The sequence below is a fragment of the Natator depressus genome, chromosome 1, assembly GCF_965152275.1.
Source record: "Natator depressus isolate rNatDep1 chromosome 1, rNatDep2.hap1, whole genome shotgun sequence".
Lineage (NCBI taxonomy): Eukaryota > Metazoa > Chordata > Testudines > Cheloniidae > Natator > Natator depressus.
Genome location: NC_134234.1, coordinates 50,229,399 through 50,254,356, shown reverse-complemented (window position 1 = coordinate 50,254,356; position 24,958 = coordinate 50,229,399). Strand labels below are relative to the sequence as shown.

Sequence of the window (24,958 nt, the reverse complement as noted above, 5' to 3'; positions counted from 1 at the left end):
GAAGACCTAGACAACTATACTATGGATATATTCAAACACTAAAAATAATAAGTCTAATCTTACTAAAACTATTTAAAATATATATTTACAGACTCTAGAGTAGAGGAGGATTTGTAACGGACACAGAGGATTCTAACTCAGAACATGTGGTGGTAAGAAGAAACTAGAGATGTGTTGATCAATGCCGCAATTTATTAACTCAGTTCAGAGTATGAAGAGGGCAACTGAGCAGGCATGGAGCAATGGACACTACTTGATACAAATCTCTGGTCTCAGGCATATGGAGCGCATGCCTACCCACATGTTGAATACACATATGAACCAGCACTCGAAGAACTTCATTTTCCAATGGGAAACTGTTCCATCAGAAATTTTTTGACCATCTCTAGTGTAGAGTCTCAGATTGTGATCTACAAACCCACTACTTATTAGGGGCACAAGCCATCTATGGGCTTATAACTAAAAGTTGCTCAGCAGATCCAAGATGGTGAAATAGCTCAGAGATAAGTAAATGCCCCCAACCTTTGTCTAAAATGTATGATCTTTACTTCTCATCTCAATTGTTCATCTCAATTGTTTTTCTATCCAAGCACAGACATTTAGAGGTTGAAAAGCCACTAAAAAATCTCTTCTAGTGTTTCCAGCCCAGGATAATAACTACAGAGTTTTCACATAGTTGGGCAATGTCTGGATACTTACCTGAACTAACCTACAAACCTTTTGAGAAGTTTCCAGAATTATGTATTCTAATGTGGCAGACTACAAATTCTGCAGCTTTATTTGAGTTTTTAAATTAAATATGAAAATAAGTGATACAGTCAGTACCCATTTACTGTGATATTATACACTGTCACTACATTTTCTAGTTCTCTGTATAACAGCAACTTTATATACAATGCATAATAGAAGTTGACAAGAAGGAAGTGAGATTTTTGGCAGCTCGGAAGTGAAACAACTAACACTTTCAGCATGGGGGATATGCACCAGACCATCTGGAATTGAGAGAGAAACCTGGTAGGTGTAGGATTCTAATAAAATGATCAGCAGTGAAAGAGTTAACAATGTTGCTATTTAAACTGTCTGCTTTTGGTTTTGGAGTTCACAGATCCCAGACTTTCTGCAAACTCCAGTAGGAATTGTTGAATTGATTTATCCTTAATGTTTGCAAGATTATCGTTACAACCATCAAGATTAGATATTTAATTTTTCTATAAAGGAAAGCTTACATCTCATTGCACAATATCAGTGCAAGTGTTGGCCAGTGAATATATACCACAACCACCTCTGTAGTCAAACATAATAAATGAGACACGATCCTGGACACAAAACACTGAACTAAAGCAACTTTCATTCTGCTAAGCATTAAACTACACAGTCTACTAAGTACTGTTTTCTTTCACTGCTAGTGAATATGATTGTTTTGAATTCCAGAAAAATCTACATATACCAGTCACATAGGACATTTATCCTATTATCTATGTATTTCACATATACTCTCCTATTCATATAATACACATAGCATGAGACACATGTATAGTCTCACTGTATATCATGACAACATTGTTTTTACAGGACCATTTTCTAGATGTCATACCAAATGTTAATGGAGTTTAAAGGTATCTTAGCTTATTTTGATCTGTTAATTTAAATTCTGTATTCTGCATATACATATCACCTGGCTTCTCAGGGACTCAAGCACTTTAAAAACAATATCACAAGTTTTACCATTTTACAAACGCGGAAACTAAGGCTCAAAAAGATTGACACTATGTCACCAAAGAAGAGTCTGGAATAGAATCCAGCTCTGTCTCCCATCCTCATGCTTTAACTGCTAGAGTTAGACAAACCAGCTAAAATAATGCTATTTACAGTTTCCACAGAAAATAATAAATATTGCTTTTATCAGAGAACAAAGTGAAGTATGTACCATCAATTTGCCGAAAATAATAGCATGATGGCATCAGCACAACCATGAAAACCAAAGGACCACTGATATTTCAACTGTAGAACCATTTGAAACTCTGAATTTGCACTTTATAAGAGTAGATGGTTACATTTTGATCAGTCTTGGTCTGTTACCTCTCTCTGAGTTGGGGTACAAAACAATAAAAAGGCTTGATTTCCCTTGTTTGAAATAGACTAGAATTGCAATTTCACATGATTTCTTTTTGACCCAAATACACATTGTACACTCAAGTATGTTTCAAAGGAAAACAAAATTTAGTGAATCTTTTAAAAAGCTGGTTGAATTTCAGATTGGTAAAGAAGTTTTGAAAAAAACAGATGTGAAATGTTCTCAATGAAATATAAACCACAAAGCTCTACTCAAGCAGTTCCAAAAGAGGTGCATTCAAACAAAATCTTTGGCTAAAAAAAAATAAAAATACCTCATTGTGTTTTTAATTGGAAAACTATTTTTATATTTGTGAAATAAATTAAGTTTTTACCTTATATCCAGGTCCTAACTGATGTACTGCAAATATCTGTGCTGGATTGAGTGCTTCAGTGAACACATATACTGCTCCAAGTTGACCACAAAACACTCTGTTTGCATCAGCTGTCTCTGAAGAGCCAAGAAAACATTTATCATAGCTCTGTTAAAAAAAGAAGAAATTTTAATGAATTTAAAATACTTGGGGAATATTCAAAGAAACAATCCTTGTTTATCTTTTAACGAAGAACAAACTAGTTTATTATTGAATAAAGTAATATCAAGAAAAGAAAAAAAAACTTTAATTAGTGTAACCCTCTCTGGAGCTGGTTGTTTCAGTCATATTACTCTAAGCCTCAAGGAGACTTTCCTGTGTACAACAGCAGCAATGGTTACAAAGGCTGAGGACTAAGTTTCCCAAATTGCCTAGAGTTCAGGGTGAAGACTGAACAAGTTGAAAGCTACTACAAGAACCATTCATAAACTCTGAGACAAAGGGTTTTGTTTTACTTTCGGTTTTGGCTATTGTTGGTGTTGGGTGGACCAGAGAGAAGCATCACAGCCTGGAAGGTCCTCATTAAACTACTCAATTCCTACCCAAAGGGAAACTTTGAACTCTGTTGGTGGTTACTGCATTGTTAAAGGATGTCAGCCCATGAGACCAACTATGCAGGAGGCTGAGGAGGAATTCCAGGTCAGACTACCAAGAGCCAACCTAATTTTCTATTGGACTCCAGACAAGTGAGCCTCAGGAAGAAACTACCCTTTTAGGGGTGAAGACCTCATAAGGAATCCTATGTCTATTTATTTTATTTGTGAGTTTTAAGCCAGCCAACAATTACAGTGCTGCATCACCCAGTAAAGAATTGATTCTCAATTCACTATCTGCCTAGGTGGGCTTTGGGAGGGAGCAGGGAGGTTTGGGCCCATTGTAAATCTTGGGAGGAGAAGGGTGTACGATATTGTTATTTTATGATTCTAGTTACTTCTTCTCTTTCCTTATCCCTTATACTTTGTTCCCTGTACCTAATAAAGTTCCCTCTGCTGTTTTACTGTTACTTTGGGAATAGTGATTATTTTATTTTTTGCATATTGGACTACTGTCCTAGTATATTATTTGGTAGTAAACATTTTCCCAAGGGAAAACCTGCTTGTGTTCTGGGCACTATAAGGGGCACCTTTGGTTGGAGGCACCAGGTTCCAAGATAGAGAACTCAGGACCCAGACTCCTAAAGTGAGAAGAGAGAAATCACTCCAAATAGCAAGGAAAAGGCTAACGCCACGCCTCAGGGCTGGGATTACATTAGTTACTACAAGCATATTTATATGATGACCGATTGCTATGGTTGGTTTTCATTCACATTCTTCTTCCAGTAGTAAAAACAAATAGCCAATTTAGCAAGTATCAAGCATTCTCCTACATTTGGACCCAGAACACATGAAATATTCAAATCTGTCTCCTTTTATTCTAGAACTGTAAATAGGTATTCAGGCAAAACTACACACTGGTGTTCAATGAATTAAACAAACAGTTCTTCCTTGCATATTCTTTCTGAGTTAACAAGGAAAATAATTAAGTGTTTATCATACTGAATGGAAAATTGTACAACTGCTAACTGTGATATGTAACCTATCATTTAAATCAGCTTCTGTACCAGATGATTGTAAAATAGCTAATGTGATACCAACTTTTTAAAAAGGCTCCAGAGGTGATCTTGGCAATTACAGGCCAGTAAGCCTAACTTCAGTGCCAGGCAAACTGGTTGAAACTATAGCAAAGAACAGAATTGTCAGATATATAGATGAACATGATTTGTTGAGGAAGAGTCAACATGGTTTTTGTAAAGGAAAATCATGCATCACCAATCTACTAGACTTCTATGAGAGTGTCAGCAAGTGTGTGGACAAGGGTGATCTAGTGGACATAGCGTACTTAGATTTTCAGAAAGCCTTTGACAAGCTCCGTCAGAAAAGGCTCTTCAGCAAAGTAAGTGCCATGGGTTAAAAGGGAAGGTCCTCTCATGGATCAGTAACTGATTAAAAGATAGGAAATAAAGGGTAAATAAATGGTCAGTTCTCAGAATGGAAAGAAGTAAATAGTGGTGTCCCCCAGAGGTCTGAACAGGGACCAGTACTATGCACATATTCATAAAAGATCTGGAAAAAGGGGTAAACAGTGAGGCAGCAAAATTTGCATATGATACAAAATTACACAAAAAGAACAGGAGTATTTGTGGCACCTTAGAGACTAACAAATTTATTAGAGGATAAGCTTTCGTGAGCTACAGCCCACTTCATCAGATGCATAGAATGCAACATATAGTAAGAAGATATATATATTCATACAGAGAACGAGGAAGTTGCCATACAAATTGTAAGAGGCTAATTAAGATGAGCTATTATCAGCAGGAGAAAAAAACTTTTGTAGTGATCATCAAGATGGCCCACTTAGTTGACAAGAAGGTATGAGGATACTTAACACAGTATACATACATAAATACTCACTCTCACCTTCTTGTCAACTGTCTAAATGGACCATCTTGATGATCACTACAAAAGTTTATTTCTTCTGCTGATAATAGCTCATCTTAATTAATTAGCCTCTTACAGTTTGTATGGCAACTTCCTCATTCTCTGTATGTGTGTGTGTGTGTGTACACACACACACACCTTCTTGCTATATGTTCCATTCTATGCATCTGATGAAGTGCGCTGTAGCCCACGAAAACTTATGCTCTAATAAATTTGTTAGTCTCTAAGGTGCCACAAGTACTCTTGTTCTTTTTGCGGATACAGACTAACATGGCTGCTACTCTGGAAACTACTCAAGATAGTTAAGTCCCAAGCAGACTGCGAAGAGTTACAAAAGAATCTCACAAAACTAGGTGACTGCGCAACAAAATGGAAGATGAAATGCAATGTTGATAAATGCAAAGTAATGCACATTGGAAAACATCATCCCAACTATACATATAAAGTGTGGGGTCTCAATTAGCTGTTACAACTCAAGAAACATCTTGGAGTCATTCTGGATATTTCTCTGAAAACATCCGCTCAATGTGCAGCGGCAGTCAAAAAAGTGAACAGAACGTTGGGAATCATTAAGAAAGCCATAGATAACAAGACAGAAAATATCATATTGGCTATATATAAATCCATGGTATGCCCACACCTTGAATACTGTGTGCAGATGTCATCACCCCATTTCAAAAAAGATATATCAGAATCAAAAAAGCTTCAGAAAAGGGCAAAAATGATTGGGGTACGAGGAGAGACGACTAACAGGGGATATGACAGAGATCTATAAAACCATGACTGGTGTGAAGAAAGTAAATAAGGAAGTGTTATTTACTCCTTCTCATAACTAAGGCTACATTTTAGTCATAGATATTTTCTGTTAAAGTCATGGACAGGTCACAGGCAGTAAATAATAATTCACATCATGTGACCTGTCCATGACTTGTACTATATACCCCTGACTAAATCTTGGGGGCAGGGGTGGGGAGCAGCCCAGGGGTGTCGGCAGAGGGGTGGGGTGGGTGTGGTCTGAGGGTGCTGGATGGGCAGCCCAGGTGCAGTACAGGTGCTGGGGGGGGGGGAGCTGGCAGGCTGCCTACCTGGCTCTGCGCCTCCCTGGAAGTGGCGACATCCCCCTCTCTCAGCTCCTATGTGGTGGCATGGCCAGACAGCTCTGCGCACTGCCTCCACCCAGAGCACCAGCTCCGCAGCTCCCATTTGCTGGGAACCACAGCCAATGGGAGCTGCAGGTAGAGGCAAGGAACTGGGGGACATGTTGATGTTTCCGGAGAGCCTCCCAAGGGAAGCACCGCCCAGAGCCCTCACCTTCTCCCGTGCCCCAACCCCCAGCCTGTGGAACTCCTTGCCCTAGGATGTTGTGAAGGCCAAGACTATAACAGGATTAAAAAAAGAACTAGATAAATTCATGGAGCATAGGTCCATCAAGAAACCATTGGCTATTACAAGTAACCATTTCCAGTGTTTTTCTGGTGTTTACTGGATGAACACCAATTTCTTCTAAAAAAAAATCACTGATGTTTTATCAGAGCTAATTGATTAAAATAAAAAATCAGAAGCCTTGTATACATTGTACAGCATCTAAGATGATGGATCCACAACCTGACTGTGCCCTTTAGGTGATACAACAATATAAACAATATCATTTAATAACAGGGTGGATAAAATAATTGTTTTTAAATTAAAAATTTTATTTACACTATTTTTATTTAAATCAAATAAGTTTATTTTTAAAAAATAAACCTGCTTAAAATTCAATATAAAAATATGATAACATATGACAAGGTATAAATTTACTATATATTCTATAGATCAGAAGAGACCACAAGGGTCATCTAGTCTAACCCCTGCCAAGACACAGGATTTGTTGTGTCTAAACCATCCAAGACAGTCTCCTTTTGAAAACCTCGAACCTCTCAAGGCAGTCTGTTCCATTGTCCTACTGTTCTTACTGTTAGGAAGTTTTTCCTGAGAATTAATCTAAATCTGCTATGCTGTAATTTAAACCCTTTGCTTCTTGCCTTGCCCTCTGCGGCAAAAGAGAACAACTGTTCTCTTTTTTATGACAGCCTTTCAAGTATTTGAAAGCAGCTGTTAAGCCCCCTCAATCTCCTCTCTTCCAAACTAAACATACCCAGTTCCTTCAGCCTTTGCTCGTATACCTTGTTTTCCATCCCTTTGATCATCTTTGTTGCTCGCCTCTGGATCATTTCCAGTTTCTTCACATCCTTTCTATACATTGGTGACCAAAATTGGACACAGTACGCTGGATGAGGCCTAACTAGTGCGAAGTACAGCGGTACTGTCACCTCCCATTACTTGCATGCTATACCTCTCATTAATGCAACCTAAAATTGCCTTTGCTTTTTTTTGCAACAGCATCACGTTGCTGACTCATGTTGAAGTTGTGATCTGCCACAACTCCCAGATCCTTCTCAGCAGTGCAAACCAGTTATACCCCATTCTATATTTGTGCATTTGTTTTTTCTTCCCTAAGTGTAGCACCCTACATTTGTCTTTGTTGAATTTCATTTTGAGGCTATAGCCCAGTTCTCCAGTTTATCAGGATCCCTCTGAATTTTAGCTCCATCCTCCAAAGTGCTGGCAACCCTCCCCCATAGCTTTGTGTCATCTGCAAATTTGATCAGTATGCTCTCTATTCTTACATCTAGGTCGTTAAAGATGTTAAAGAACACCAGTTACAGAACAGATCCCCACTTGAGACCTCCTTCCATTAATAGTTACTCTGTTTGTGGCTGTTTAACCAATTATGTATCCACTTGGTAGTTGGCTAAACCTGCATTTCCCCAGTTTACTTATTAGAATGTCATGAGAGACTGTGTCAAAGCCTTGCTGAAGTCCTATATATTATGTCCACTGCATTCCCCCTATTGACCAAATCAGTTACCCTATCAAAGGAGGAAAATCAAGCAGTTTTGGCATGATTTGTTCATGGGTAAATCCATGCTGGCTGCTAGTGATTAGCCCTTCATCCTCCAGGTATTTGCAAAATAAATGTTTTATACATTGTTCTAGTAGCTTCCCTGGTATCGAAGTCAGGCTGTCCGGTCTATACTTCCTGGGCTCCTCCTTTTCCCCCTTTTAAAGATGGGCACTATTTTAGCCCTTTTCCAGTCTTCCAGGACCTCTCCTTAAGTCACATCAACTACAGCCACTGCAGTCCACACTATGTTCGGTCAGTGGTACATGTCCTCACCAGGAGCGCTTGCACCGACAGCCCTCAGCCCTATGCAGCAAGAGGCGATGTAAGCAATACAGTGTCTACACAGACAAAGCATTGACCTAATTACATTGGCTTAAGCACTACACCTCTCATGGGGCTGGAGTTATGATGTCAGAATAGTGGGCGACTTACATCGGCGGGAGGGATATTTTAGTGTAGACGCTTACAGAGTTAGGTCAATGTAAACTGCCTTATGTCCACCTAACTCTGTAGTGCAGACCAGGCTTAAGTCCACAGCAGACTACTGCTGCACAGATTCATACCCCAGCTTGCCATGAACTAAAGTTGGTGTAGAGAAACCCACAGGCAACACATCTCGAAGAACATCAATTACTATAAGGTAAATAACCTCTTTTTCTTCACTGAGTTTATCTAGGACTTCCACTCTTAGAGACTGAAAAGCAGTTTACAGATGGAGGTGGGTATTGAAGTCTTACATAAAGACAGATCTAAGTACTAATCTACCAAAGGCTTTATCTATTCAAGTTGCCTGTCCAATTACATAATGTTTTCTGAAAGTATGAACAGAAGCTCATGTCGCTGCCTAACAAATTTCTAAAATGGTGGTATTATTAAAGGAAGTTACAGAAGCAACTTGGGCTCCTGTACAATGGGCCCTAATTACTAATGGGGATCCTGATCTGCAAGCATAAAACACAATTTAATGTCTTAAAATTCAATTTGAAAGCTTCTGAGAATAAATCTGTTTACCTTTAACTCTTGGCATATGCCATAATAAATTTGGAAGAATGCCTAAAAGATTTAGTTCAATTTAGATAAAAGGCTAAAACTCTAGATATATCTAAAGATTGCAGCGCCCTTTTCATTCTACTGGCATGAGGTTTTGGGCAAAATATGGTCATAGCTTCCTTCTGACTTGAAGGGTTAACAGCAACAACTTACCATCTCTGGTTGACTATATACCTTTTCAAGAGGATTGCGGCAGCTCTGGAAATACCACTTGAGGTGGTATCTAACAAATATCATAAGCTTTTAGATATTGTATATTCCTTTGCTCATGACAGGGTAGCCATACCCTAAATGACTAGTTATGAGAACGAGTGCACGCTTTAACTCCAACCCCACCAATTATTGCAGTTACATCAAAGAAAGCTGATAGGACATATCAAATTCCCAGTGAGAACTTTGAAACATTTTATACCCATCCATTGCCCACCTCTTTGGTGGTCATTGCTGCTCTACAGCATACAAAGCAGCGACTTATAAAATGACTCCCAGGAACAAGGAGCCTGTGGGTATGTCTCTAATGCAATTAAAAATCTATGGCTGGCCCATGCCAGCTGACTTGGGCTTGCGGGGTGTAGATGCTTGGGCTGGAGCCTGGGCTCTGGGACCCACCCCGTTTACAGAATGCCAGAGCCTGGTCTCCAGCTCAAGCCTGAACATCTGCAATGCAACTAAACAGCCCCTTAGCCTGAGTCCCACAAGCCTGACTCATCTTGGGCCAGACTAATTGGTGTGTAGACAATCTTCTGGGTAGAAAGAGGTATTCCTTGGCTGTACTCCAAACAAGCATTTGTTGCTATCATGCTCTTCTATCTAGATATGATTGTCTGTTGGCAAAAACTGTTGGCATTTTTTGATAAAGCACCTCAGGAATCTCAACAAGAAATGCACAATTTTGTTAATGAAGGACTTTTAGTCTCCAGAATTGCTTTACAAACAGCTACAGACGCAGCTGACACAGCTACCTGTTCAGTTGCATTGGTGATAGTCATGACAAGAGCTTCATGTCTTCAGTCCTCTGGCTTTCCACCTGATGTTCAGAATACAGTGGAAGAGTTACCCTTTGAAGGAACAAATTTATACAGTCCCAAGACTGCTGATTCATTGCACACTGTGAAGGTTTCAAGAGCTGCCTAAAAGATCCTTTTTTAAAAGATCCTTGGAATTTATACTTCACAAATCAGAAAGAGACCATATAGAGAGCCTAATTACCAGTGACTATGATGCTTCACAGAGGTACTCAAGATTGTGAGGAACCTCGTTATCTCCCACCTTTAGCATCAGGAAGCCTTGTCTGTGCCTGCTGTGGGTCAGCACCTCAACTCCATTGGCCATGGACAACACAAGCACTCCCCTCTAGGCCTAAAAGGTCCCAGGGTCACTCTACAAATTAACAATTTGCACACCCCATTACCAGTACCTAACAATGTTAAACCTATCTCAAAATACTAATTAAAACTAAAATACTAACAAAGAATTAATCTAAAGCTAACTGACTAAAACAAATATTTACAACAGACTAAACTAATGAGTTTAAAACAAAGATAATGGACTGCTAAAACGTTCTGCCTGTAGCCTAAGGCTGCATTAGAAGGAACTGAGTAGCAGTTGGTCTGCACTACCCTTTTATTCCCTCGGGGGATCAGCTGTGGGGCAGGCATTCCATGAGCATGGAAGGATGGACAGGGGACAGCTAGCAGGAAAAGTTTCTGATTTCTGGCAACAGGAGGCACACAATACCATGAGTGAACGGCATGTAGACTATCACATGAAGAAGTGCTATTTTAACTAAGCTAAGTATTCTATTTACAGAGTTAGAAGGAAAATAATGTTCTTTTTAAAACAAATTAAATGGTTTTCCTCTTTCCCCATTCCTTTTGAATGTTCACTTCCCATTTATTACCCTGCTCAAAAAGCTGACACCAAATTAGGAAGGAGGGGTTTATTAGCTTGTGTTTAAATGAAGGAGTCTAATTGGGTTCTAACTATGTCAAGTTCCTCTAAAATTAACTTATTATTAAAATTAACTCAATTAACTTATCTCCTTTTCTCAATGGCTTTGTTTGTTGCTGGGACTTTTTTTTTTTAAATACAAAAAGCATACAAAGCAATATTTCCTCTTGTGTGCATTAAGATTCCAAATCATGAATGAAAAATAATTTATTTCCAGAGAGAATATTTCATTTACAAATTCTATAAAGACTATCTTTAACATAACTTGAGAATCACCAATTAGCAAAAGCTGTGGCACTATATTTACCTTCTAATCAAAGGGATAGACATTTGATTGAGTCATACAATTAGAGATACACAGCCAGATTTAATAATAGAAAAGAGAAATATGACTATTCTGGAAAACAGATTTGATGAAAAGACCCCTTACGTTTGGATTCTGTACCATTCAGTCAGTAACATGTCCTGAAATCTATGCAGATGAAGTAAGAGAACTGTTAATACATTTGCCAAGAAGAGCTATATAGAATTGAACATCTTGAGCAAGAAAATCTTTGCATATATTTAAAAAAAATTAGCTCCACTAGGAAATATATTCTAGAAATCTTATGTTCTGTGTATCTTTTCATCCATGAACAATTATCTATGTAAAGTAATACTTTATTATTTAAGGCAGTGGTTCTCAACCAGGGGTCTGAGGCCCCCTGCAGGGCCATGAACAGGTTTCAGGGGGTCCTCCAAGCACAATCAGCATTAGACTTGCTGGGGTCCAGGGCAGAAAGCCAAAGCCCCACCACACAGGACTGCAGCCTGGGACCCCAAGCCCCACCACCATGGGCTAAAGCTTGCTACCCCTTAACACTGTGCCCTGGGTTTTATATGCAGAAAAACAGTTGTTGTGGCACAGCTGGGCTGTGGGGTTTCTATAGCATGTTGCGGGGGCCTCAAAGAAAAATGTTGAGAACCACAGATTTAAGGTGGCAAGTACTGCCTGCCATTTAGAAAGAGGATTCTTTTATGCTGCTAGGAAGCTTCTACCATTGCTCCCGTGCTGATTAAGAAGCATGTTCTCTCAAAGTGGGTGATGAGAAGGATCTTTGCAGGAAAAAAAGATAGCAAAGAAGAGTTGGAAGGGTGGATTTCTCAAAGTTCAAAACCCTTCTCAAAATCTGCTGGAGATGAAGGTAGTTTAAGGTATTTATATCTGAATCCTTCCTGCATTGTCAGACGCCACTTATGCCAGAGCATGAACAAGGCTCTGGCACCCCTGGAGGAACAAGTGGGCCAGGTGGTGGGGTATGAAAGGAGCCACTGTGCCAGACAGTGGGGTGCGGGAAAGGGGAAGTGGTAGCATAGGGGAAAGAAGTTGAAGAGGCGACATTGAGTCTGTTGCATTGTGAGCAGAAAGGAGACCAGGCTAGAAGGCAGGCTGCACAGGGAAGGGGCAGTCACTCTCTCGCACACAGAATCTGGGGCGGTACAAAGTACAGTCCTGAGCTCCACATTATGCTACATACTGCCCCACAAAAATTTTTCTTGCCCTACCTGTTGTGTAGATCTGGTGCAATTAATATTTTTTTAAAAGAAATACTGAGGATTAATGGTCATTTTTGCCATTAGTTTTCATAGTTGAAAGGTTATCAGCAGATACTGAGGCACAAAACCTTAAGAGAAACTTAAAATAATTGTCCTCTATCAAAATGGCCACTGCTTCCAATAGTTCCCAAGGAAAGCAAACTCCCTGTCAGAGAAGCTAGTACCTTATGATGTCAAGAGGTGAAGAGGAGCTCTGTGAGAAGATATGTATGGAAGCAAGATCCATCTTTGCTAAGGGCAGCCTTCTCTCAGTCCCACTGAGAATAATATGAGATGGTCTTAAATTTGAAAGAGGGCAATTCTTCATGGAATCCTCTGTAGTAGAATATTATTCCTCAGTCTCTGCTGAAGCAAATTCCTTCAGTTATGAAGAACAGCAGTAAACAATTACTAGTGATCTTAATAATGTCTTCAAATGTAGCCGATTCACAAGATTTCAATGAATTAACAAAGGCTACATCTACTCTATGAGCTAGGGGCATGATTCCCCAGTTTGTGTACGCATACTTGCACTTGCTTGATGAGAGCTAGAGTCAGTATAAATAACAGCATAGCTGAGGTAGCACCGGGAGCAGCAAAGGAGGCATGGCTGAGCCATGACGAACACATAACCACTGGTTTCAGGTGGGTTTGTACTCTGCAGAGCTCAGCCATGACTCCACTGTTACTACCTGTGCTACTGAGGCTACACTTCTATTTATACTCATACAAGCTCATCAAGCAAGTGCAAGCATGTGTACACAAACAGGGGAATATCATCCTTTAATTGCCAAATAGGTTATGTCTACACTACAATCAATCAGGCTAAACAGGCAAATAAATGACAAGCACAGGGATGGATTTAAATGGCAGGCCTCAAACTTTATTAATTTAACACCACAGGGGAGGGGTCACTATATGCCCATCCCCACTCTCATATACCTGGCATTTAACTGGGTTCAGAGTGGGGTTACCAGATCCCAACACAAATCAAGAACTTGGAATAGACCTTCCATGAGAAGTGGGAGGAGGGGGAAGAGAGTATCAAGGCAGGAACTGCAGATCACAAATATTTCAGGTGCCCCCTTTTCCTAAAGGAACACGGTCCATCTACAAAATTCCAGCTTTCATTTACTCTTGGGAGCTGACCCCTTTAGTTTTTGTCCGTACAGAACACCAGCCACAAATTGCAATGAGCTAAACAGTCTTCCCTTTCCTAATCGTAAACTATCAAGCCTGTTTCCTTTCAACCCAACCGGGCCTCCATGACTTTGTGAGGAAGGCAAAAAATATCAGCAGAACTGGGTCAATTTGGCCCAATGGACCAAACAGGCAGTGAGTCAGACTGCAGCTTCCTACAGAACACAGCTCGTGTCCTACAACTAAGGGGAATGAGGAAGTGACTGCTGAAAACTGCAAGAGGCCTTTGAAAACCCCATGATGAGTTTAAATACATCAGGATGAGGTGAAGGGGAGTATGAGAGCCAAACAACCCAGCCAATAGGAGGTGGAGGACATCAGGAGGAGAAGGGGCCTGGTTGCTGCTTCACCAAGCATTCACTCTCAATTCCACTTCACTTCCAGATGCTGTCTCATTGCTGCAGTCCAATCAACCACAACTCCCATTGAGATGGGGATGAAACATGTTGCTATACTATTTAAAGGACCTGTTTTAAAATTGATCTTAACTCAAAACAATTAACAGATTTATTTATGGATTCTCATTTATTTCATTCAAGAAACAAAAAGTAGTGCTGTAATTTTGTGGCGAATATGTTGCATTTTAAATACACAATAAAAAGGTTGAATCCCTGCTTTAACATAAAAAACTCAACATGCTTTAACTCTGATGCCACAATGGGCACTTAATTAACATCATGCCAACTAATACGAGTCATGAAAGACAATCTTGTTATTAAGAAACAGAATTCAGACTACAGAGACCTGAGTTCCTGGACCTGCCACACACATCATAATGTGACTAAAGGCATGTAATTTAATTTCTCTTTGCCTCTGTTTTCCACCTCTCAAGTTGGGATATTTAATCTTTAAAATTGATTTAAAACATTTCAATCTGGACTGAACACAGTACAAGAACTCCAGATATACAACAAAAGTGAACTAATTTTTATTATGAGACGTTGTGTGGTAACTTGGCTGAATGAGACTCAACATTTTTTTTGTTACTCAGATATAATGTTTAGACTGAATTTTAGCTATTTCAGGAAAAAACATATATTATAAAATTAATGTCCCACAGGTAAAAAAAGATAATTACCAATCGATTGTGTTATCCAGGGTCTGTATATATTATCATACATTAAAATATTTTCTATAGTCTGAAAATACTTAGTCTGAATTTCACATTAATATCTCTTCAAAATAGACTCAACATAAGATATTATATGGTAATAAAGATAAGAAATAAATTAACCCGAGAGAGATGATGTTCTCTTAAAATATATAACTCGAGTATAATCCAATTCTTGATTTTTTTTAAATTAAAAAAAAAACATTTTAAGGAAATAAACATGCCTGATATTTATACAATCCTATTTTTTTAACCAAATAGGAATGTACAAATGAATTATGGTTCTATGCATGCACTTAAGAGGATAGAAAACAGTCACTAAAAAGAAGGAAAGAAAAATCTCTTACATCGTTCGTGTTAACATGCCAAGCCATATCACCATAGGATACCAGTTGACCATTAACGTAACACCGAATTTCACTGTTTCTCCAACGATTGTAGATGTGCACAATGCTGATCATGTACCACTAAAAATAATTTGAAAATATATTAATGTTATACAGCATTATTATTAAATGCTAACAATCAACATATCACGTTTGACTCCAATCCTGTAAAGTAATGTAGGAGTAGGAATCCTTGCATCTCCAAAGAGTCATTTTAAATCAGTAAGACTCCACATGGGCTTAAGTGCCTGCCCACTTGGATATCTTTGCAGAATCAAGTCCAAAAATAGTACATATAATCACTGTAGAAGAAATGTGTTTTTTGAAAGTACAATTTAACTTTTGTTCTGCACACAAAACATGAACAAGGAGGTTCAGATAAAGAAAATTAAGTGTTAAGCTTAGCTATAATATCCTTTTATTTTATAAGATCTGCATGTCTAAAGACCATTTAATAATAAAGCATATCATGTTGAATACTGTATTAAAACATATTGTTTGAATTGGCCCCACCTGGCCGGACATCCTGATTACTCTGTGTGACTACCTAGTTCTCAGAATTACTAATCACGTGGCCAATATGTGTGTAGTCATCCACTAATTTTTATCAGCAGTGATTTTATGTTCCAGATCACTGAAGAAAATATTGAATAGCACTGGGACTAGAACCAATCTCTGTGGAATATTACTGGAAACAGCCCACCATTCAATGATAATTATCCATTGACAATTATTTTGATATCTGTCAACCTAAAGGAGTAGCTACTACAGAAGTCTCTGAAACAGGTTACTCAGCAACTCATACCTGAGAGTCCATGGTAAACAAGTTTTAGTATACACATTTAAAAATCCTCTAAATTGGTCCTTCAGAATAAAAATAAAACCAGACATCTGGAATAGAATTTAAACTTCAGCTCTTCAGTTTGTAAATCATCTCCTAGTAAACTTTTTGTTTGCTTAATTTGTTTTAACAATGCAGACACAGATAACAGTCAATTGGTTAGAGTTGGCCTGACTTGAAAGTAACACTCCATGTTTTGGGAAGTATTGCATGTCTTTTCCAGATTGACCTGGATTAAAAATGTATTCACTAAATGAGTAAGCATTGACTAGAAGAGAGATCAAGCAGTTCTGATACCAAAGGTCAATCCATACTGAAGTAGTAGTAGTTGTTTTTTGTAAAATTACTGCTTATTTTGCAAATGTTGACTTTAACTTCACCTACAAATGGTTCAGCACTATCTGGGAAGGGAGCGGTTTTGTACCCTTCATCAGCTAACTTTATACACGGTATTAGTGCCAAGATTCTGGTGTTTCAGGGACAAATGTTCCACTACTGTATTAAGTGATCCCATCTTACTTAGAACAATATTTCGTATTTCTATCAAGTGCCATTGATTGAGCTTATGGGTGTTAACTATCAAGATAACTTGTCTTCTCTGATAGCTCTTGTTCAGTGATAATCCTCCTCCTTTACTTTTATGAGTAAAATGGTATGCTACAGGAACGTTTAAGCACTGCATCCCTTTCCACATGAAAATAAGTTTCAGAGTAACAGCTGTGTTAGTCGGTATTCGCAAAAAGAAAAGGAGTACTTGTGGCACCTTAGAGACTAACAAATTTATTTGAGCATAAGCTTTGGTGAGCTACAGTGAGCTGTAGCTCACCAAAGCTTATGCTCAAATAAATTTGTTAGTCTCCAAGGTGCCACAAGTACTCCTTTTCTTTTTATGAAAATAAGTGGGGCCCTACCAAATTTGTAATCCATTTTAATCAATTTCATGGCCAGAGTGTTTTAAAATTGGTCAATTTTATGTTTTCAGATGTTTACATCTGAAATGTCAGTGTTTTAACTGTGGGAGTGCCAACCCAAAAGGGGATCAGGACGGTCACAAAGCTAATGTAGGGTGGTTGCAGGATTACCACCCTCACTTCTGTGCTGCCTTCAGAGTCGCAGAGCTTCCTGAAACTGGGGGAGATTCCCAGGGATGAAGGTGGGTCTGATCTCCCCCATGCCACTGGGAGCTTTCAGAGCTGGTAGCAGTCACAGAGCTTCCTGCAGCTGGGGGAGGTACCTGAAGGTGGGTCTGATCTTCCCCCCAAGAGCAGCCGTACAGGAGAAGAGGAAGTCCCTTCCCTCCCCAGCCTGGTGGATAGCAGCTGGAGCCCGGTGAACCGTAGGAGGTCCTGGCTCAGACATCCCCCTTCCCCACCCCTCCAATAGCTAGATTTCACAGGGGAAGTCTGATTTTACAGTCTGAGACATGTTTTTCATGACCGTGAATTTGGTACGGTCCTAAAAATAAGATATGTATCCCATGAGGTTTAGCCTGGTTAGCAAAAGGCTTCAGAATGAATAAAAACTTGTCAAGGGCAGAATAACTATTATTGGTATAGTAGAACCTCAGAGTTAGACACCTCGGGAATGGAGGTTGTCCGTAACTCCGAACAAGACATTACGGACTTCAGCCATTGGGGAGCGAGGACTGGGAGTCAGAGCTTCTGACCCTCGGGAGCACTAGAGCTTTTGATCTGGGGGGGTGCGGGGCTCTAGCTACGGGGTGGCAAAGGGAGCGCTGCGGCTGAAACCAGTACTCCCGTCATAGCTAAAGTCCCGAGCCCCTGCGCCCCCCCACGGGGCTGAGAAGCTGGGAACAGAGCCACAGGGCTGAAGCCCCGAACCCCAGCACCTCCTCCAGATCTAAAGCCCTGAGCCCTGGTGCTCCAAAGGGTCAGAAGCCCTGACACCCCCCCTTCACCTTGAGGCTGCAGTCCTAACCCTCCCTTCCCCCCGGCTGAAGCCCTGAGCCCCAGGGCTACATTTCCAAGGCAGTAAAGTATGTGTGTGCATGTGGGTGCATGCATGCGTGCATCTCTGCTGCTGCCCAATTACTTCCGGTTCAGAGGGTGTCCAGTTGACTGGTAAGTCCAGAACTCTGGTGTTCATATATTTGAAGTTCTCTTGTATCTAACAGCATATCTTCATTGAAGAGTTAACTCGAGCTATCTACACTTGAGCTAACTCCTCTTGAATTAGCTTAGTTCAAGTGAGAATGGCCACACTGCAAAACACTCGAGCTGCACACTATCAGATTAGCAGCACAATGTAGTTGTATCCCCCACTACGTAACTAGCCTGAGTAGCATCAATAGCGCTTGAACTTCAACCAACACCTTCTGACAGGCCAGCTAGCTCCAGGTTAAAGCACCACCTTAACCAGACGTTTTGGTGTGTGGACAGAATCAGGTTAGAAGCAACACTTGTGTTATACCTCAGGCTAGCACTGTAATGAAGACAAGCCCTAAACTGTAAGGTTCCTTAAATGTTCCCTTCTTTCCCATTCTGGATGATATGCCCATCCAAGATTCTCTCTGCTGATGTAGAAATGCAGGATTTTTTTCTAATTCCAGCCAACTCAAAGTTTACTTCCTTTCTAGTAAAAGTCTTGAAAAACTATTTTCTGATACTTGATCAATATGGAGAAACATGTTCAGGTTTTTTGGGGTTTTTTTTCAGATCCAGCCTTAAAAGGTGGCCTAGAATGATAAAGCTGAAAATATTAGTATAAAAGCTAATAAAGAAAATTGTATTACTGGGCATACTTTGGAACAATTACATTATGTACCTATGCAATATGGGCTTTTCTAGGTTGACCTAATTTCATGGTTTTCAGTGGATCATCACACCAGCTGCTAACCTTTTGATTTACATAATACCCAGTGGATGATTTTCTGCTGAATGAGTCAGTGTCTCAACTCTAAAGACAATCTTTTAATATCCTAGATAAGTAATTCCAATGTGTTTGGTCTAATTGCATCTCTAAGCCTCTGCCAAATTTCTTTACGATCATTTATATTAGGGTATTTTTCAGACTTGGCCACAGATCAATAACTACAGTAAATGTCTACAATCCAGAAACAGTATTATTAATTTAATCCATTTATAGGATGCTTATAAGGCATCCAAGTGCCAGACCGTGAAGACAAAATACAAAATAGTACACATATTATGAAGTAAATGATTTGAGTATAGTATTTTTAAGGACATTAATAGTTAATTTTAAAATTCCAGAAGCTAGTTGATAATATTGACCACATTAAAAAATACATTGAGGAAAAATTGTTTCCCATGCAGGCTCCCCCTTTATATCTGTTTGAACTCAACAAGTGCTTTTTATTAAGCACTACTTTCTCTAAGACAATGGGGAAAGAGGGCGGAAGCTTCATGGGCGAAGCATGACTTGTCTCCCCACATCCCTAGTTCCTTTGTTGTAGTTAAAACATCCCTTCCCAAACAGTAAATTTAGATAGAATTCTCTCTCAAACTATAAAACAATGCTTAACTGACTGGAAGGGTTACTCTTCATTAAAAGTCTCACTTCTACCTCCATGACCACGTAACTACAAACTGTAGTTAACGATGATTAGTAAGTGCTTGCAAGATGTGTTAACATTCAATTTCTGGTCATACAAAAACAAATAAGATCATTTTAATTTGTCATAAGTTTCTGAATGTGTTTCAAGGAGGACTTGCAAAAGTTGTCTAATCTGAATGTGCCTAACAGGCGTCTAATTTACCTATATCTTAAAGTCTTGTCTGAGTGGTGAAAGTTTTGTCTAAGTTTTTTTCTTTATGCTTCTAGGTATGAAAAAATTCAGTCCTGGGCTTCTCATGCGCCATAAGCTAGCACTCATGGATTCAGTCCAGAATTTCATAGGCAGCAGTTCCCAGATTGTTCTTTAGGCTTTTTTCTTCTTGAAGTTAAAAATAAATAAATAATTAAACATGGAACAAGTTTGCTCCCTTCAGGCTGCATAGACAAGTTTGGATAATTTCACATTTATCTTAATGAGCTAAGTGGTGCAGTCTTTTCAATAAAATATAAATGTGCAAGCCTGATCAATTGTGACCATTAAACACCCAATCACACTGTATATAAGAGAGGGGGTAATAAATGCTACACATCCTGGCCAATTTTCAACTTGGGTAATAACCTTCTGCATAGCTTCATTCCCCCCTACTGTTTAAACTAGAAAGTCTCTCTTTCTTTCTTTTTAATATAAAATTATCATTCACTTTCTGTTTTAAACTGTAATGTTGCTATGCACTGTTAAATTCTTTCCTCTCTCATAAGTGGCTGCATTTAAGTGGTAGGTGTCCTGATTCTTGAACATATAGTTTGTATGTCACAACTGAATTCTTTTGAATGAAAAAGGATTATTTGAAATGAAGAAATATTAAGTTTAAAATCAATTACATGCTGAATGCCCTGCTTACCAATTTAAGTGTTTGATATATAATCCTAAAATTGATGGAATTTTAGTAATCCTATTTATGGGCCACATTTAACTGTTTTTCCTCCTACATCTGTTGGAAGCGCTCATATTCCACTGGAGCAGTAAATGTGGACATACAATAAATTAAATAGATCAAGTACTACAGAGCAGCCATTGTGGATTCTAGAGTGAATGGTGATAACTCCTGCTATGGAAAAGACTGTGCAACAGTATGTATTAAAATCATGTGAATTTATAAAAAAAATTGCAAGCAAGTTTTCCTTCCTCTCTCTTGCTCTGCTCAAAGGTGCTTGGTTTTTGTTTTGTTTTGTTTTTTTAATTAACAAAAAGTTTAAGTAAAATGTGTTCAGTGGAAATTCATTTTGACAAGGAAAGAAAAAACACTTCAAACAAAATTCTATCCGCATGCTGATTTTGTTGGGGTTTTTTCCCTCTTGATAGCAAAAATCAGTCCTCAATGAGGATTAGTGCAATCTATTTGCTTGCAAGAGAGAAAGATTTTAAATAAGTTATGGGCAAGTGAAAACTAAGCACGCATCAGTGGATATCTGTTAACATTTAGCAGACTAATTAGAATCTTGCCCCTCTGTGACTTCACACCAATTATTGTTTCAACATAGCTTTGTAGACCTAGTCAGAGACTCCTACCCTACCTGAGCTGAATTCTGCAGGGATGGGGGATACTGATAGAACAATCTGCCTGAGGGAAATTGAAAATGTCTGAAACAGAGTGCAAAATGTTTTGACCATGCTACCTTAAAATCAGGAACAGGATAAAATTACAAACGCATAATAATAAAAAAATCAAAACCAGTAAATCCTGCAATTCCTCTAGTGTCCCAGAAAATTTTGTTGCATTCTATTATAGCTTCAAAACAAAGCTTTCATTTAAAATATATGTTCTAACTTTTTCTGTTGTGAAGATACAGCCATCACAATAAGCCTATGGGCTCACAAAGAAACACCACAATTTGCAGAAAAACATCTCCCAATCATACAACAGCAGCATTGCTTGCCTTCTCTGCCTATGAAAAGTATGTATGTAAACAAACTCCAGTAGGGACAATTTAAATATTATTGAGCATGGACATTTTTTCTTTCAAAGAAACAAGAACTTTAGCATGAAGAGTTATATTTAATACAAATAGTATTACACAGTTAATCTTAAACCTCAAGAAAAGCAGTAGTAAGGGTTCGAGAGCTAAACTAATTAAGCCACACTGCATATACAGTAGAACCTCAGAGTTATGGACACCTAGGGAATGGAGGTTGTCTGTAACACTGAAATGCTCGTAACTCTGAACAAAGCGCAGTTCAGGCTCCAGATCCAGCAGCTGAGGGTATGTCTACACTACGAAATTAGGTCGAATTTATAAAAGTCTTTTTTTAGAAATCGTTTTTATATATTCGAGTGTGTGTCCCCCCACAGAAAATGCTCTAAGTGCATTAACTCGGCGGAGTGCTTCCACAGTACCGAGGCAAGCATTGACTTCCAGAGTGTTAAAATGTGGGTAGCTATCCCACAGTTCCTGCAGTCTCCACTGCTCATTGGAATTCTGGGTTGAGATCCCAATGCCTGATGGGACTAAAACATTGTCGCGGGTGGTTCTGGGCACATATCGTCAGGCCCCCGTTCCCTCCCTCCCTCCCTCCGTGAAAGCAGCCGACGACAATCATTTCGCGCCTTTTTTCTTGAGTTACCTGTGCAGACGCCATACCACTGCAAGCATGCAGCCCGCTCAGGTAACCGTCACTGTATGTCTCCTGGGTGCTGGCAGACGTGGTACTGCATTGCTACACAGCAGTAGCAACCCATTGCCTTGTGGCAGCAGACGGTACAATAGGACTGGTAGCCATCATCGTCATGTCCTAGGTGCTCCTGGCCACGTCGGCCAGGAGCGCCTGGGCAGACATGGGTGCAGGGACTACATTAGAAGTGACTTGACCAGGTCATTCTCTTTAGTCCTGCAGTCAGTCCTATTGAACCATCTTATGGTGAGCAGGCAGGCGATACGGATTGCTAGCAGTCCTATTGTACCATCTTCTGCCGCGCAGGCAAAAGATGAGGATGGCTGGCAGTCCTTCTGCACCGTCTGCTGCCAGCCAAAGATGCAGAAAAGAGATGGAGTGGCTCAAAACAAGAAATAGACCAGATTTGTTTGTACTCATTTGCTCCCCCCTTCCCCCCCCCCGCCCCGTCTAGGGGACCTCGTTCCTCTAGGTCACACTGCAGTCACTCACAGAGAAGGTGCAGCAAGGTAAATCTAGCCTGTTCCAATAAGAAAAATTACTTAGGTGCACCATTTCTTATTGGAACCCCTCCGTGAAGTCCTGCCTGAAATACTCCTTGATGTAAAGCCACCCCCCTTTTTTATTTTAATTCCCTGTAAGCCAACCCTGTAAGCCATGTCATCAGTCGCCCCTCCCTCCATCAGAGGGATGGCAGACAATCATTCCGCGCCTTTTTTCTGTGCGGACGCCATACCAAGGCAAGCATGGAGGCTGCTCAGCTCACTTTGGCAATTAGGAGCACATTAAACACCACACACATTATCCAGCAGTATATGCAGCACCAGAACCTGGCAGAGCGATACCGGGCGAGGAAGCAACGTCAGCACGGTCATGTGAGTGATCAGGACATGGACACAGATTTCTCTGAAAGCATGGGCCCTGCCAATGCATGCACCATGGTGCTAATGGGGCAGGTTCATGCGGTGGAACGCCGATTCTGGGCTCGGGAAACAAGCACAGACTGGTGGGACCGCATAGTGTTGTAGGTCTGGGACGATTCCCAGTGGCTGCGAAACTTGCGCATGCGTAAGGGCACTTTCACGGAACTTCGTGACTTGCTTTCCCCTGCCCTGAAGCACATGAATACCAAGATGAGAGCAGCCCTCACAGTTGAGAAGCGAGTGGCGATAGCCCTGTGGAAGCTTGCAACGCCAGACAGCTACTGGTCAGTTGGGAATCAATTTGGAGTGGGCAAATCTACTGTGGGGGCTGCTGTGATGCAATCAGCCAATGCAATCAAAGATCTACTGATATCAAGGGTAGTGACCCTGGGAAATGTGCAGGTTATAGTGGATGGCTTTGCTGCAATGGGATTCCCTAACTGTGGTGGGGCCATAGACGGAACCCATATCCCTATCTTGGCACCGGAGCACCAAGCCGACGAGTACATAAACCGCAAGGGGTACTTTTCAATAGTGCTGCAAGCACTGGTGGATCACAAGGGATGTTTCACCAACATCAAGGTGGGATGGCCAGGAAAGGTGCATGACGCTCGCATCTTCAGGAACTCTGGTCTGTTTCAAAAGCTTCAAGAAGGGACTTTATTCCCAGACTAGAAAATAACTGTTAGGGATGTTGAAATGCCTATAGTTATCCTTGGGGACCCAGCCTGCCCCTTAATGCCATGGTTCATGAAGCCGTGCACAGGCAGCCTGGACAGTAGTCAGGAGCTGTTCAACTACAGGCTGAGCAAGTGAGGAATGGTGGTAGAATGTGCATTTGGACGTTTAAAAGCGTGCTGGCGCAGTTTACTGACTTGCTTAGACCTCAGCGAAACCAATATTCCCACTGTTATTACTGCTTGCTGTGTGCTCCACAATATCTGTGAGAGTAAGGGGGAGACGTTTAAGGCGGGGTGGGAGGTTGAGGCAAATCGCCTGGCTGCTGGTTACATGCACCCAGACACCAGGGCGGTTAGAAGAGCACAGGAGAGCACGGTACGCATCAGAGAAGCTTTGAGAACCAGTTTCATGACTGGACAGGCTACGGTGTGAAAGTTCTCTTTGTTTCTCCTTGATGAAAACCCCTGCCCCTTGGTTCACTCTACTTCCCTGTAAGCTAACCACCCTCCCCTCCTCCCTTCGATCACTGCTTGCAGAGGCAATAAAGTCATTGTTGCTTCACATTCATGCATTCTTTATTCATTCATCACACAAATAGGGGGATGACTACCTAGGTAGCCTAGGGGGGTGGTGGAGGAGGGAAGGAAAATGCCACACAGCACTTTAAAAGTTTACAACTTTAAAATTTATTGAATGCCAGCCTTCTGTTTTTTGGGCAATCCTCTGTGGTGGAGTAGCTGGTTGGCCAGAGGCCCCCCCACCGCGTTCTTGGGCGTCTGGGTGAGGAGGCTATGGAACTTGGGGAGGAGGGTGGTTGGTTACACAGGGGCTGTAGCGGCAGTCTGTGCTCGAGCTGCCTTTGCTGCAGTTCAACCATACACTGGAGCATATTGGTTTGATCCTCCAGCAGCCTCAGCATTGAATCCTGCCTCCTCTCATCACGCTGCGGCCACATTCGAGCTTCAGCCCTGTCTTCAGCCCGCCACTTACTCTCTTCAGCCCGCCACTTACTCTCTTCAGCCCGCCACCTCTCCTCCCGGTCATTTTGTGCTTTCCTGCACTCTGACATTATTTGCCTCCACGCATTTGTCTGTGCTCTGTCAGTGTGGGAGGACAGAATAAGCTC

General features: G+C 40.5%; 1 protein-coding gene across 6 annotated transcripts in view; it reads right to left on the bottom strand.

Moving 5' to 3' along the window:
- Positions 1 to 24,958, bottom strand: part of NBEA (neurobeachin) — an 844,329-nt gene that overhangs the window by 612,422 nt on the left and 206,949 nt on the right. For 5 of the 6 annotated variants that reach the window (XM_074959554.1, XM_074959563.1, XM_074959572.1 and 2 more), the window contains exons 7-8: positions 15,144 to 15,263; positions 2,448 to 2,594 (exon numbers count right to left, since the gene is read on the bottom strand). The exons of the other annotated variant lie outside the window; for it this stretch is intronic. In XM_074959554.1, coding sequence (XP_074815655.1) covers positions 2,448 to 2,594; positions 15,144 to 15,263 — 267 coding nt within the window. The remainder of the gene's footprint in view (positions 1 to 2,447; positions 2,595 to 15,143; positions 15,264 to 24,958) is intronic. 6 annotated transcript variants of the gene reach the window in all.